General features: G+C 41.0%; 1 protein-coding gene across 4 annotated transcripts in view; it reads left to right on the plus strand.

The window, feature by feature from the left end:
* The window catches only part of LOC110535735 (fibrinogen C domain-containing protein 1), a 223,208-nt gene that overhangs the window by 105,188 nt on the left and 101,703 nt on the right, over positions 1-16,317 (plus strand). For all 4 annotated transcript variants that reach the window (XM_036935522.1, XM_021620949.2, XM_036935523.1 and 1 more), the window contains 2 exons: positions 12,402-12,561; positions 13,004-13,140. In XM_036935522.1, coding sequence (XP_036791417.1) covers positions 12,402-12,561; positions 13,004-13,140 — 297 coding nt within the window. The remainder of the gene's footprint in view (positions 1-12,401; positions 12,562-13,003; positions 13,141-16,317) is intronic.

Here is a 16,317-nt window from a genome sequence, read left to right on the forward strand (position 1 = left end):
ACTACAAACAGCCTGCGTCAATGCAGCTGTACACACAGTTGTCTTACCAAAATAATGTAAACTACATGTGGAAAGTAGTAGCTAGTTATTCATACATGCAAATAACAATACTGAATAGCAGTTTGGCTTAGAATATTGACACAACTGCGAATGCAAACAAATTAATGTGAACAGAACAAAACAGCGGTATCAGAGAGGCCTAGTAAGCAAAATATCAGATAGATAAAGACAAGACAAAATATATATTTAGGCTAGTTGCGTTAACAGTAAACAAACAGTAAACAAAAGACGAATGGAGATCCAAATGACAAAAACATCTTACTACAGTGAGTTGCAGCCATGCACAGCTGTCTTGCAAAACACATAGGCCAAAAGGCCTACTTAAATCATGGAAAACCGTGTCGCTCATGAGCACAGCAACACGTTGTGATATATCACAATACACTTATGTGGATCAAATTCCACCCACGTAATCAATTAAGCAATGCCAGCCTACCATAAACAGACAACCAATATGCACGGTTCCATTAACAACCACAAAAACCATAATAGAAGTGATCTATTTGTATGATGAAATAAAACGATATGTAGCTATAATCAGGGGCATCATTTTGGTTATTGCATTGGGATTATATGGAATTTTGTTTATATCACACTATACCACAATAAACATACAAGTTTAAATGCCAACACCATTGAATGCTTTTGACCAAGAAGTGTAAGGTTGGCTCGAAATCTCCGCTGCGCTCCATCAGCACCATGGACAGAGCCCTACACACATGAAAGTCATTTTGCCATTCCATGTCCTAGATTTTTGCTGAATGATGCCACTGGCTATACCATTAAGATTTTGAATAAAAACTAACCAGCTAGATTGTTTCTTACCTTTTCAGAAGAGTTGCAACCTCCTTGATGCTCTGTGGAACTTTCTGAGTAATCGATCATTCCACCCCCCCACCCCCCCCAAGTATTTTTGTGAGATCCCCCTTAAATGCCAATTGGATTAGTTGAGCTTTCCTCGGGTGTAGCATGCTTCTTGTGCTGAGGGAACACGTTTGTCAAAGTGGAAAATGAGTTCTCGCATGTAGCTTTGGATCCCCCACTATGATTTCATTTGAAATATCGTGTGACTTGTACAGTATGTAGTATTGTGGGGTATGGTGCTCAACATCTTGGCAAGTTCCTTATCTTTTCTGAGAATATATTCCATCATAGACAGAAAAAGTCCACTGCCACCCTCCCCTCTTGACTCTATCGTGTCATTTGTCCCCCTCAGTGGTTACTGGTGGTTACTGGTTTGAAACAAGGAACTCAAGGATGCTCCAACAAATACATGCAATTTCTTGCCAGTGTTGACACTAATAGCACCATAGCACTTCAAACTTGTTTTTCTTTCCACAATGCAGTGCATTTCAAATGCTCTTTGCATGCCTAGTGAATCCTTTGGTACTATCAATAGCATACTTACAATTAGAATACCCAGCTTGGGTGAAGGCCTTGTCTGCAATAGCATTAACACAGAATTTTCGACATCGGAAACAAAAATAATTTGCTGCAGTAAAGCTCTGCTACCCGACCCGAGACCGACGAGCCCCAACATTATACATTGAGTTAGGGCCAGGCAGTGCCTGTTTTTAAATCAATAACTAGGGTATGGGTAGGGCTCGGGTATTACTCAATTGATCACTAACATTTTGAAGCTGAGCAATTTGCTTGTGCTCTGCTGTGCTGTCGTATCTGACTAAGATCATAACATGGTGTCAGAAGTGTTGAAACCCAAAAGAAAATGTTGAATGTTCCTTGAGATTTTTCAGAGGTTAGTGACCAAAAGTAGCTAACTGCTCTCTCATGTCTCTTCGTTAGTTGATCAGAGCCAGAGATACTTTTGAGGAGATGGGAAACTCCATTGGAATCATATTAACATTGTGTACATTGCCCATGTTACGTCAACGGGCCGGACGGTGACTTCTGGGCGATTCTTGGACAAGGAGAGCTCTCCTTCAAGGAGTGAATGGGAGTCAATTGGGCGCTAGCTCAAAACACAACATTACCATTAATTTAATAAACAAGAAGGACATTACACATCTTTTCCAAGATGTGAGATAACTAACTTGCTATTTGTATTGTTGTATACCTTTGGAATCATGACATTATGTACTTTCGAGGAAACTAGGCACATTTCTTGACTCCTACCCTGACATTATCAGGAATGAAGGTAAGACCCAAGTGCAGACTGTGTGAAGTAACAATGTTTATTGTAACAACAGGGGCAGGCAAACAACAGGTCAAGGCAGGCAGGGATCAATATTCCAGAGTAGAGGCCAAGGTATGGTACGGCAGGCAGGCAGGCTCAGGTCAGGCAGAGGTAGGTTATCCAGACGAGAGCAAAGGTACAGGTAGGTGGGCAGGCAGGCGGGCTCGAATTCAGGACAGACAAGGGTCAAAACCAGGAAGGCGAGAAAAGAGAGACTGGAAAAAGGAGGAGCTGAGACACAAACCACTGGTAGGCTTGAACAAACCAGACGAACTGGCACCGACAGACAGAAAAGACAAGTATAAAAACCCAGAGGATAAGGGGGAAGATGGGCGACACCTGGAAAAAATGAATGACTTAAAAATCATACAATGTGATTTTCTGGATTTTTCTTTTAGATTCCGTCTCTCACAGTTTAAGAGTACCAATTATAAAAAATTACAGACCTCTACATGCTTTGTAAGTAGGAAAACCTGTAAAATTGGCAGTGTATCAAATACTTGTTCTCCCCACTGTGTATATATATATATATATATATATATATATATATATATATACACACACTACCGTTCAAAAGTTATGGGTTGCTAAGAAATTTCCTTGTTTTTGAATAAAAAGCTATTTTTTTGTCTATTAAAATAACATCAAATTGACCAGAAATACAGTGTAGACATGTTGAAAATGTCTCTTGTAGCTGGAAATGGCAGATTTTTATGGAATATCTACTGTACATAGGCATACAGAGGCCCATTATCAAGAATATAAAATCTAAAATACATAGATTTGTTTTACACTTTTTTGGTTACTGTATGATTCCATATGTGTTCTTTCATTGTTTTTATGTCTTCACTATTATTCCACAATATAGAAAAACCCTTGAATGAATAGCTGTGTTCAAACTTTTGACAGGTACTGTAGGTCCACTCTGTGTTAATTTAACACTTTTGTAGTGTTCATAGTGAAACACTATTGAGTGTTAAGATATGACTTCAGTTTTTTTTCAAATGACCCATGGAAGTGTTTTTTCAACACTTACCTAGTGTTTATAGAGGGCCACTCAGTGTTAATTTAAAACTTTGGTAGTGTTCTCTTTGATACACCTGGAGTGTTACAACATAACACCTCAGACGGTGTTCAAATGACCCATGGGAGTGTTTTTTTCAACACCCTCAGAATTGAGCAGCAACACCTTACAGTGTTGAGGATCAACTCTTGAGAATGAATCCTGGAGCTGAATTGACACCAGAAAGTGCTAAATATTCACACTAGGAAATAACTATTTTGTCTGGTTCTCTCCCACTCATAAATCAAGCCTGCAATTTGAAGGTGACTTAAACAGGAAAAATAGTGTAGTGACTCGGATTTGTTTAATTTATTTAGGCCAAAATGAAAACAGTGCATCACAGGCCTATTCAAATGTAAAAGGTGCATCACAGGCACATCACAGTGAAAATAGTGCATCACAGGCACATTCAAATGAAAATAGTGCATCACATATAGTGCATGTACCGAGGTGCCCATCACTGTGAAAACAGTGTCACACCCGCATTACAATGCAAATGGTGCATCACAGTGCATCCAAATGAAATCAGTGCATCACAGGCGCCTCTGTACATGTATTATATGAGAACAAGAGTATTTGCAGAGTTCCTATTTAACACAAGTGGAAGTCCTCCTTAAGACGAGGCTATGCAATTTTCTTGACATAGTTGCCAATAATCTATTACTCAAATCAAATTGTATTAGTCACATGTGCCGAATACAACAGATGTAGGTAGACCTTACAGTGAAATGCTTACTTACAAGCCCCTAACCGACAGTGCAGTTTAAAAAAATACGGATAAGAGATAAAAGTACCAAGTAACTAAAGAGGAGCAGTAAAAAAAAAATAATATATACAGGGGGGTGCCGGTACAGAATCAACTCGGCTTTCCGGGACCACTTGTCGTGTGGTAGCAGAGAGAACAGTCTATGACTAGGGTGGCTGGAGTCTTTTTAGGGCCTTCCTCTGACACCACCTGGTATAGAGGTCCTGGATGGCAGGAAGCTTGGCCCCAGTGATGTACTGAGCCGTTCACACTACCCTCTGTAGTGCCTTGCTGTCGGAGGCATGAGCAGTTGCCATACCAGGCAGTGATGCAACCATGCCCTCGTTGGTGCAGCTGTAGAATAATTTGAGGATCTGAGGACCCATGCCAAATCTTTTCAGTCTCCTGAGGGGGAATAGGTTCTGTTGTGCCCGCTTCCCGACTGTCATGGTGTGCTTGGACCATGTTAGTTTGTTGTTGATGTGGACACCAAGGAACTTGAAGCTCTCAACCTGCTCCACTGCAGCCCCGTCGATGAGAATGTGGGCGTGCTCGGTCCTCTTTTTCCTGTAGTCCACAATCATCTCCTTTGTCTTGATCACATTGAGGGAGAGGTTGTTGTCCTGGCACCACACGGCCAGGTCTCTGACCTCCTCCCTATAGGCTATCTCGATGTTGCCAGTGATCAGGCCTACCATTGTTGTGTCATCGTCAAATGTAATAATGGTGTTGGAGTCGTGCCTGGCCATGCAGTCATGAGTGAACAGGGAGTACAGGAGGGGGCTGAGCACCCACCCCTGAGGGGCCCCTGTGTTGAGGATTAGGGTGGCGGATGTGTTGTTACCTACCCTTTACCACCTGTGGTTGCCCGTCAGGAAGTCCAGCATCCAGTTGCAGAAGGAGGTGTTTAGTCCCAGGGTCCTTAGCTTATTGATGAGCGATGAGCTTTGAGGGAACTATGGTGTTGAACGCTGAGCTGTAGTCAATGAATAGCATTCTCACATAGGTGTTCCTTCTGTCCAGGTGGGAAAAGGCAATGTGGAGTGCAATAGAGACTGCATCATCTGTGGATCTGTTGGGGTGGTATGGATATTGGAGTTGGTCTAAGGTTTCTGGGATGATGGTGTTGATGTGATCCCATGACCAGCCTTTCAAAGCACTTAATTGCTACAGACGTGAGTGCTACGGGTCAGTAGTAACTAGGGGGCAGTATTTTCATTTTTGGATAAAAAACGTTCCCGTTTTAAACAATATATTTTGTCACGAAAAGATGCTTGACTATGCATATAATTGACAGCTTTGGATAGAAAACACTCTGATGTTTCCAAAACTGCAAAGATATTGTCTGTGAGTGCAACAGAACTGATGTTACAGGCGAAACCCAGATAAAAATCCAATCAGGACGTGCCACATTTTTTTAAACCGCCTCATGCCAATGACTCCTTATATGGCTGTGAATGAGCTACGAATGAGCTTACGTTTTCTACGTATTCCCCAAGGTGTCAACAGCATTGTGACGTCTTTTTACGCATTTATGTTGAAGATTAGCCGTAAGGGACCACATTTAGCAAGTGGTCACATGATGGCACCCGCAGAAAATCTTTTCCAATCGCTTCTTATGAGAAACCAATTGTCCCGACGGATATATTATCGAATTGTTATGTGAAAAACACCTTGAGGATTGATTCTAAACAACGTTTGCCATGTTTCTGTCGATATTATGGAGCTAATTTGGAAAAAAGTTCGGAGTTGTAGTGACCGCATTTTCCGGTCGATTTCTCAGCCAAACGTGACGAACAAACGAGAGCTATTTCGCCTACAAAAATAATATTTTTGGAAAAAAGGAACATTTGCTATCCAACTGGGAGTCTCCTGAGTGAAAACATCTGAAGTTCTTCAAAGGTAAATGATTTAATTTGATTGCTTTTCTTATTTTCGTGAAAATGTTGCCTGATGCTAGCAGAGCCTAGCCACAGCATTATGCCATGATAAACTTACACAAATGCTTGTCTAGCGTTGGCTGTAAGGCATATTTTGAAAATCTGAGATGACAGTGTGATTAACAAAAGGCTAAGCTGTGTCTCAATATATTTCATTTGTGATTTTCATGAATAGGAAGATTTTGTAGGAAGATTTGTCCGCTGCGTTATGCTAATTAGTTTGAGGCTATGATTACGCTCCCGGATCCGGGTTTGATAGTCGCAAGAAGTTATTAAACATGTTGGTATTACAGACCCGGACAGGGAGAAGTTGAAAATGTCAGCGAAGACACTTGCTAGTTGATCAGCGTTCGCTCGCAGAACACGTCCTGGTAATCCGTCTGGCTCTGCGGCCTTGTGAATGTTGACCTGTCTAAAGGTCTTACATCGGCTGCGGAGAGCGTGATCACAAAGTCTTCCGGTAAAGCTGCATGCATGTTTCAGTGTTACTTGCCTCGAAGCGAGCATAGAAGTAGTTTCACTTGTCCGGTAGGCTCGTGTCAATGGGCAGCTCTCGGCTGTGTTCCCTTTTGTAGTCTGTAATGGTTTGCAAGCCGTGCCACATCCGACGAGTGTCAGAGCTGGTGTAGTGCGTCTTTATCTTAGTCCGGTATTGACGCTTTGCCCGTTTGATGGTTCGTCGGAGGACATAGCGGGATTTCTTACAAGCTTCCGGGCTAGAGTCCTGCTCCTTGAAAGTGGCAGCTCTAGCCTTTAGCTCAGTGCGGATATTGCCTGTAATCTATGGTTTCTGGTTGGGGTATGTACGTATGGTCACTGTGGGGATGACTTCATCGATGCACTTATTGAGGAAGCCAATGAATGATGCGGTGTACTCCTCAATGTCATCGGAAGAATCCCGGAACATATTCCAGTCTGTGCTAGCAAAACAGTCCTGTAGCTTAGCATCCGCTTCCTCTAACCACTTTTTTAAAGTGATCTAGTCACTGGTGCTTCCTGATTTAAATTTAGCTTGTAAGCAGGAATCGGGAGGATAGAATTATGGTCAGATTTGCCAAATGGAGGGCGAAGGAGAGCTTTGTATGCATCTCTGTGTGTGGAGTATAGGTAGTCCAGAGTTTGTTTCCTTCTGGTTGCACATTTAACATGTTGATAGAAATGAGGTAAATCTGATTTAAGTTAACCGGCATTAAAGTCCCCGGCTGAGGGTGTTCTTGTTTGCTTATGACGGAATACAGCTCATATCTCGGTGCCAGCCTCTGACTGTGGTGGTATGTAAACAGCTGCAAAGAATATAGAGGAAAACTCTCTCGGGAGGTAATGTGGTCTGCAGCTTATAATGAGAAACTCTACCTCAGGCGAGCAATGGCTCAAGACTTCCTTAGATATCGTGCACCAGCTGTTGTTTACAAAAATACATAGACCGCCGCCCCTTGTCTTACCAGACGCCGCAGTTCTATCCTGCCGGTACATCGTATAACCAGCCAGCTGTATGGTGATATTGTTGTCGTTCAGCCACGACTTCCTGAAGCATAAGATGTTCGTTTTTAATGTCCTGCTGGTAGTTTAAATCTCCCCAAAAACTTGTACATTTTATTGTCCAAAGATTCCATGTTTGCGAGCAGAATTGAGGGGAGTGGGGTTTTATTTGATCGCCTCCTACTCCTCAGAAGGCATCCCGCCCTCCGGCCTCTCTTTCTCCGCCTCCTCTTCACGCAGATCACTGGGGTCGGGGCCTGTTCCCGAGGGAGCCATATATCCTCGGGCTCGTCAGAATCGTGAAATAAGAAAAAGGATTCTGCTAGTCTGTGGTGAGTAATCGCAGTCCTGATGTCTAGAAGTTATTTTCGGTCATAAGAGACGGTAGCGGCAACATTATGTACAAAAATAGTAACAAAATAAGTTACAAACAACGCAGATAAACGAACAAAAAAACAGTCGGTTAGGGGCACTAAAACCTCTGCCTTCTGCTCCAGCGCCATTTTTAACGCTTGTCAAACAAAGGAACAACATAAAGGCTCTCAAGGCTCTCATAACTACAAACTAACAGTCCCTCTCTGTACTCCGTGCCATCCATCTTAACCCAGCTGGTAGAGTAAATGGCTTTCTGCATAGTGACTACAAAAAAGAGAGACCAATCAGAATACAAAGAGATAAGGCACCTAGGTGGCAACAGAATGGGTCTGACCCAAATCAAGCCACAAGGGTTCAGTTACGAAAATACATCAGACAGTTCATATATTCACCTTGAATGATGAAATCTCCATAAGAGAACTCAGGCTGCAACTTCATGAACTTCTTGCATTTTTAGTATTGGACCTTCACCAACATGTGAACTGCTGCAAAATGCAATTACACACAATGTAATATTTAAGTGAAAGTCAGTTGCAAACATTTTATGGTGTTGCTGTAAAATAAAGAAACAAATCACAAAAAATGCCCCCTTATACCCTTTCCCCTTTGTCTTCCCTGGTGTGGATCAACCATTTGTTCCAAATGCCACTTTAATGATGTAACAGGTGTCTGCTTACCTGCTATTCCAGTGAAGTCAACCAAACTAGCCAGCTATCTAACTAGCTACAAACAGTTACCACCACCACTCAAATCTATAGGAAAGAAACTGGCCAATACATTTCAAGCCATATTGGATTGAACAACAAGCACACACAATAGACATGTTAATCTAAATGACAGAGGACAACCCTGCCACGTGTGCTAGCTAGCTAACGTGAGCACTAAATTACAAGATGTTGAGGTCGGTGTTGTAGCTAGCTATATAGCTCGTTAGTTATCTAACCATTTTTGGCCAGACAAACATTCTTAGTTTTATGCGTTTTGAAGAACAAATTAGTAGATATTTGCCATGTTGTTACCTTCCATTCCCGGCTAGTTACATGCTGCACCAAACAAATCTCAAATTGAGCACACTAGGGCACACCCCAATTAACACCATGCACCTGCTGCACCACTAATGTTAGTTGGCCTCGTGAACTCAACACGCACATGGTTGAAATAAACTAACGGTACAGCCTAACTCTGATCCTTTTGGATTTCAATTCATTTTTCTCAAATCAAATTTTCTCAAAGTTTGCTAATTTTAGCTAGAATCCAGCCTACAGTAGCTGACAAGATGCAATTTTCCAGATTTGTGACCAGTTTTTTTCTCTGGCCTCTATTGATTTAGTCACCCTAATTATGACCATCCTACATAGGTAAAAACTCAAATAACATTTGAATGGATTATGATAGAGACATAAGGTTTGAACAAATAATTTTCTTAGAGGATTATCTACAGAATTAGCATATCATTTTAACCATTAGTCAAAAGATGTGTTTTTGATTGTACACCCTACATTCTGATTAATGAACACCCACACTCAGGGAGAGCCTAATTGCATTTTTTTTACACAATTGTGCAGTGCAGGTCTGTGCAATGCCGCTGGGGGTACGCAAAATAAAAATGTGATTCACATTAAAAAACAATTGAAGCCCATTTAGATTTTCCAACATTTGCGTGAGTTTTTTTCTCGCCTGAGTAGCCTCGATTCACTGCCAAAAAATGTAACCATATAGTGTTCAGCGGGATAAAAACACATTGTCAAATACAGGTAGCCTAGTCAAATAATTAACTTCCAATCACATTAACCGTTACTCTTTCACAGGAATTCCACTAATGGTCCATATGTAGCCAAACGTAGCTGCTAATCATTCTGTTTGCTAGAAAATTGATTCATGGTTAAGAAAAAGTAAGGCCTACATCCATAGAGACACATACCAGCTCTACTGGTAGTACTGCTACTACCAGAAGTACTACACCTGTCGATGACACAAGTTGTTCTGCTTCCACGAGCACATCCAATGCTAGCATCCGTTATTCTACATTTGTTGTTAGCCCAGCTAGCATGGACACTGACAGTTGTGAATCTGATGCAGCCGAAGAGCTACTGCCCCCTTACCCAGGAAAGGACCAAACAACAGACAGGGACGTTGGACCATCGAAGAGGAGCAAATATGATGAGAACTACATTGATTTGGGGTTCACTTATATTGGGAGTAGTGCCTTTCCTCAGCCACAGTAAGTTATATGTGCAAAAGTAATATCTCACAACTCAATGAAACCTTCACTCTTGCGCAGACATTTAGAAACAAAGCATGGCAATTTGGAAAATAAGCCGTTTGAGTTTTTGGAGCGAGAATTTAGACAACTTTTGAGTTGTAAGCCGTATAAAAGCAAGATATACCATAAATAAGAAGAGGCTAGAAGCATCTTACGTGGTGAGCTACCAAGTGGCTAGGACAGGCAAGTCCCATACTATTGTGGAGGACTTAATTCTTCCTGCTACCTCTGATATGGCTGGGAAAATGCTGGGGGAAAAGGCAAAAAAACTATACAGACAATGCATTTATCAAACAACACCATTTCACGACGCATCAGTGACATGGCAGTAGATGTTCTGAAACAATTACTGTTTCGCATACAAGCCAGTGAATTCTATGCGTGACAGCTGGATGAGTCAACAGACGTTCTGGGCCTGGCACAGCTCCTTGTATATGTCCGTTACGTTTATGAGGGGTCAATTAAGGAAGACATCTTCTTCTGCAACCACTGGAACAGGACAACAGGAGAGGACTAAAAAAACAAATACTGGACAGCTTTGTGACATCAAATGGACTTTGGTGGGCAAGATGTGTTGGTATCTGATGACACAAAAGTCATGACAGGGAGACATAGTGGAGTGGTAACGTGCGTGCAAGCAGTTTCTCCCGATGCTACTTGGGTACACTGCAGCATCCCCCGAGAGGCTCTTGCTGCCAAGGGAATGCCTGACAGCTTGAAAGACGTTTTGGACACTACAGTGAAAATGGCTAATTTTGTTAAAGCAAGGGCAGCGACCATGTACAGTAATGCTTTTACAACATACAGAAGTGTGCTGGTTATCAAGGGGCAAAGTATTGATACGTTTATTTGAATTGAGAGACGAGCTTAAAGTTTTCTTTACTAACCATAGTTTTCACTTGTCTGACCGCTTGTATGATAACGAGTTTCTCACACGACTGGCCTATCTGGGTGATGTTTTTTCTCGCCTGAATGATCTGAATCTAGGATTACAGGGACTCTCTGCAACTATATTCAGTGTGCAGGACAAAATTGAGGCTATGATTAAGAAGTTGGAGCTCTTCTCTGTCTGCATTAACAACATCATTGTATGATTTTTGCGTGCAAATGAACTCAAGCTCAACTCAAATGAACTCAATGTCAAATGTGATATAGCAAATCACCTGAGCGAGTTGGGTGCGCAATTACGCAGGTCTTTCCTGAAACGGATGACACAAACAACTGGATTCGTTATCCCTTTCATGCCCTGCCTCCAGTCCATTTACCGATATCTGAACAAGAGAGCCTCATCAAAATTGCAACAAGCGGTCCTTTAACATTTTTATTTAATCAGCAACTGCCAGATTTCTGGATTGGGCTGCGCTCAGAATATCCTGCCATGGCAAATCGTACCGTTAAGACACTGATGCCCTTTCAACCACGTACCTATCTGAGAGGCACAGACTGTGTGTGGGAAATGATTCAAGACTGAGACTCTCTCCAATACAACCCAACATTGCAGAGTTATGTGCATCCTCATTAACCTGTGGTGAGTTATTCACAATTTTCAATGAACAAATAAGGTTTTATATGTAAGATGGTTAAATAAAGAGCAAAATGATTGATTATTATTATATTATTATTTGTGACCTGGTTCTATAAGAGCTCTTTGTCACACGAGCCGGGTTCTGACAAAAACTCACACTCATTCTTATGTTTAATAAATGTATAGTATAGTGTGTGTGTGTGTGTGTGTGTGTGGCAGGCTTACAATTATGGCAAAAATACAATATTTGAGAGTGCGCTGACCCTGGTGATAGAGGTGGTACTCAGCTGGAGGTTGAATGTTGGAAGAGGTACGGGACTATAAAAAGTTTGGGAACCACTGGTGTAGGGTTTACTGTTAATGCCATGTCTACTGAGGGAAACGTAATCACATGGCCTCGTGTGTTTAGAGTAAAGAGAGCCTGCCATGGTATCGCATGATCCCTGATGTCTAAGATATGAGAGAATGGGAGGTGTCTGCATGCCCTCTTCAACTGGAGATTATTATAGTCAGAGGAAATCCTTTAGAAAAACTACTTTCATGTGTCAGGTACATACTGTACAAGTACTCCTAACTATGCATTACATCCAAATACATTGTTCAAAACAGTTACTGTTAGGACATTTCATCCTAGCTCTGTCAGTCATTTCTCCAGCCCCATCCGGCAGCTTCATAGCAGGTGGCAAGGCTGCTGTTTAGTTGTTTTTCCCAACTACAGAGTGGCCTTCAATGGGCTATTTGTGCGTTTTGTTTCCAGCTGCTGTCCGAGAGCCAGATCAACATGGTGAAGGTGGTGAACTCCGTGAGTGATAAACTCAACTCCATGCAGAAGGAGACGGGGAACCTGAAGAGCAAGCTGAAGGCAGACCTCCAGAGAGCACCTGTCCGTAGTACTCGGCCCAAAGGCTGCTCCAATGGTAGGCCTATGGATAGTGGCTGGTAAAAGGAGAAATAGTAAATGAGTGCATGGACAACTCTTAACTACCTCATGTCAGCTGTCGGACAATTGTTGATCCCTTGAGCTGCAGTGAACCATATGTTAGATGTATTTTATGTCTGACATGGCTATTGTTCACAATTGCACTAGAGGGAGAAAAAAAGCATAGCTTCATATTGAAATAGGTTTAAACTGTGTTAACTGTTTGCGTACTCTGACATCCCAAATCATTTTTGTACAAACATGGCGTTTCTATAAGGTACAGACAGGATTTTGACAGGGTGTAGTGAAGCTGTCTAGGTTGATTCAGAGATAGGACAGATTATTAAGAGAAGAAATTGATGGAGCTCGCTGGTTTAATTGAATAATTTCTATGAGAAATTCTAGGATTTAAAAGTTAATCAGGTTTCTGATCACGCTAGGCTCTAGACCTCGGGACTGCAGTGATATCTTCACCAGTGGCCAGCGAGAGGATGGGATCTACTCTGTCTTTCCCACACACTATCCTGCTGGCTTCCAGGTCTTCTGTGACATGACAACGGATGGAGGAGGATGGACGGTGAGTGTCTCTTTTGTGTGTCAACCTGTGTCATGCCCTAGTGTGTAGAAGAAACAATCATGTTTAGGTATGATACCAGTACTTGACAACAATGTACTATATACAGTACATCCACACAACATATGGACAGACAGACAGATGCATGCATCAAACCAATGTTTGTTTCTTTTTCTTTTTTTAATCACAGAGCAGTTAAAAGCATGGCCTTTTACACACTCACTCATTCTTCAAACACATAGGCGCTTTAAAAGCACACTATCAGAAAGGTTCTAACTAGGTCCAACTTTCAGGGTATGTTTGGAGAAATTAATTTGTGTTACTTTTCTCATCACTATTCCTAAAGTGTCCTCCAATACTTCATTGCTTAAAAAGCCAATTATTCTGTGCATGAAGGATCACTTAAAAGTACCTCTTTCTCTTTTTTTTCCATAAGAATCACAATGTGTTTCAAATACAAAGCCCATTAACTTTTCAAGTGCCTTGAAGGTAATAATACCCTGCGGCTTCTTAGCGTTCCTTCCTCTCTTGCATTTCATGTTCTTTTAGACTGTTGTGTAGACAGAGCATTGTTAGTCTTGCTTTATTTAGAAAGCATTGAACTGATAGTGGGATAGGTCGAGTGGGAGGGCAGTAAAGCAACTGGCACAATGAAGATTGGAACCTCGGCTGGCCATGTTTTGTCTGGAGACGGCAGTGTTGATCACTAGACCAACCTCAAGCACAGGCCATTATACTTTAGATATGACAGCATGACATCAGGTAAAAAAAAGTCCCGCATGAGGATTTATTTATTTATGTTTTAGGGGGTAGATCAGCTTTAATATTGCATATAGATTGTGGCTTCCATCAACGTAATTGTCTGCATTTCCAATTCCCCATATTTTTAGTTTAGGGTCACTTAGAAATGTCCTTGTTTTTCAAAGAAAAAAAAAAATGTTGATTAAATTAACATCAAATTGATCAGATAGTGTTTTCTAATGATCAATTAGCCTTTTAAAATTATAAACACTATGTGTTTATTAGCTAACACAATGTGGCATTGGAACACAGGAGTGATGGTTGCTGATAATGGGCCTCTGAACGCCAATGTAGATATTCCATAAAAAAAATCTGCCATTTCCAGCTACAATAAACATTTACAACACTAACAATGTCTACACTGTATTTCGGGTCAATTTGATGTTATTTTAATGGACAAAAAATGTGCTTTTCTTTCAGAAACAAGGACATTTCTAAGCAAACACAAACATTTGAACAGTAGAATGTATATATATATATATATATATATATATATATATATATATATATATATATATATATATATATATATATATATATATATATATATATATATATATATATATATATAGTACCAGTCAAAACTTTGGACACACCTATTCATTCAAAGGTTTTTATTCATTTTTACTATTTTCTACATTGTAGATAATTGTGAAGACATCAAAACGATGACATAACACATGGAATCATGTAGTAATCAAAATATATTTATATTTGAGATTCTTCAAAGTAGCCACCCTTTGCCTTGATGACAGCTTTGCATACTCTTGGCATTCTCTCAACCAGCTTCATGAGATAGTCACCTGGAATGCATTAAAGGTGTGCCTTGTTTAAAGTTAATTTGTGGAATTTCTTTCCATCTTAATACATTTGAGCCAATCAGTTGTTGTGACAAGGTAGGGGTGGTATACAGAAGATAGCCCTATTTGGTAAAATACCAAAAGTCCATTATTATGGCAAGAACAGCTGAAATAAGCAAAGAGAAACAAGTCCATTATTACTTTAAGACATGAAGGTCAGTCAATACAGAACATTTCAAGAACTTTGAAAGTTCGAAAATCAATCAAGCGCTATAATGAAACTGGTTCTCATAGGGACCTTCACAAGAAAGGAAGACCCAGAGTTACCACTGCTGTAGAGGCTGCAGAGGATAAGTTCATTAGATTTACCAATTTCAGAAATTGCAGCCAAAATAAATATTTCACAGAGTGCAAGTAACAGACACATCTCAACATCAACTTTTCAGAGAAGACAGCGTGAATCAGGCCTTCATGGTCGAATTGCTGCAAAGAAACAACTACCAAAGGTCACCAATAATAAGAAGAGACTTGCTTGGGCCAAGAAACACAAGAAATGGACATTAATGTATAACTAAATTTCTCTAGTCTTATATGTTTTTGGGGGTTATTATCCAGCTTGATTGTTATTGCCCAACAGTAAATAGATCAGGATAACTATTTCGTCAGTTTTAGAGATATTGAATATTGCAATTTCTCATGAGGCATTCTGCACCACCATCTTTAGTCCGTCATATTATAATTATTTGTCGATACTCACCAGCAGGACATCATTTGCCTTTAAAATGGAAGCCCTATCCCGTTTGTGGAGTTTGAATAAGTTCCATTTATTTCCTCGGCTGCAGTCACACTCAATGTCTGCAGAAACCCCCAGATGGCTTGTGCTGAGAGAAGCTGTGGTGAAATGGCCTTTTAAACTGAAAAGAGTGTGATATTCATAACTTCCACAATGCGGTTGGCAATAGCTGAGATAGTGACAGTGCAGTGTTTCCTCTATGACTTGTTGAGGTTTTCAGGGCTCTAGAGTCATCTCCCTTTGGTGTCAGCTTGGTTTAACAGAGGAGTACTTGGAGACACATTCCCAGACCAAAGTCTAATGATCCAATGATTTCCAAAATCTTAAGAGAGACAAATAGTACCCAGTGATTACAGACCAACCTGCTTCCCACAGATGAGAGTATTAGTTTCTGGTAATTCAGAGACATTTTTTTACTTGACCACATCTCAGCAGTGGGCGATGGAAGGCGAAGAATGGAGCTTTTAAAAGGAATTAATAGTCACAGCGACCTTATTCATCATTGCTGGCCTCCAGCAGTTTTCAGGTGAGGATGCAGACTCCTCGTCTCTCTCTGCACAGCTGAAGATCTGTGAGCTCTGCTTTCCTGACATACAGGAAGGCTGCTGCTTCCCACTCAGACATGCCGCGTCTCACTCTCTTTCTCTCTCTCTCTCTCTCTCTGCTTTCTCTCTCTTTCCCTCTGTATACTTTTTTATTCCATTTGGTTGACCATTGTATTGGCCTGATAGCCTCGTGTGAACAGCCAGGTCACCCGTGATACAAGTCAGTATTCGACGTCCATCC

This window comes from Oncorhynchus mykiss, chromosome 11 (assembly GCF_013265735.2).
Source record: "Oncorhynchus mykiss isolate Arlee chromosome 11, USDA_OmykA_1.1, whole genome shotgun sequence".
NCBI classification, from domain to species: Eukaryota; Metazoa; Chordata; class Actinopteri; order Salmoniformes; family Salmonidae; genus Oncorhynchus; species Oncorhynchus mykiss.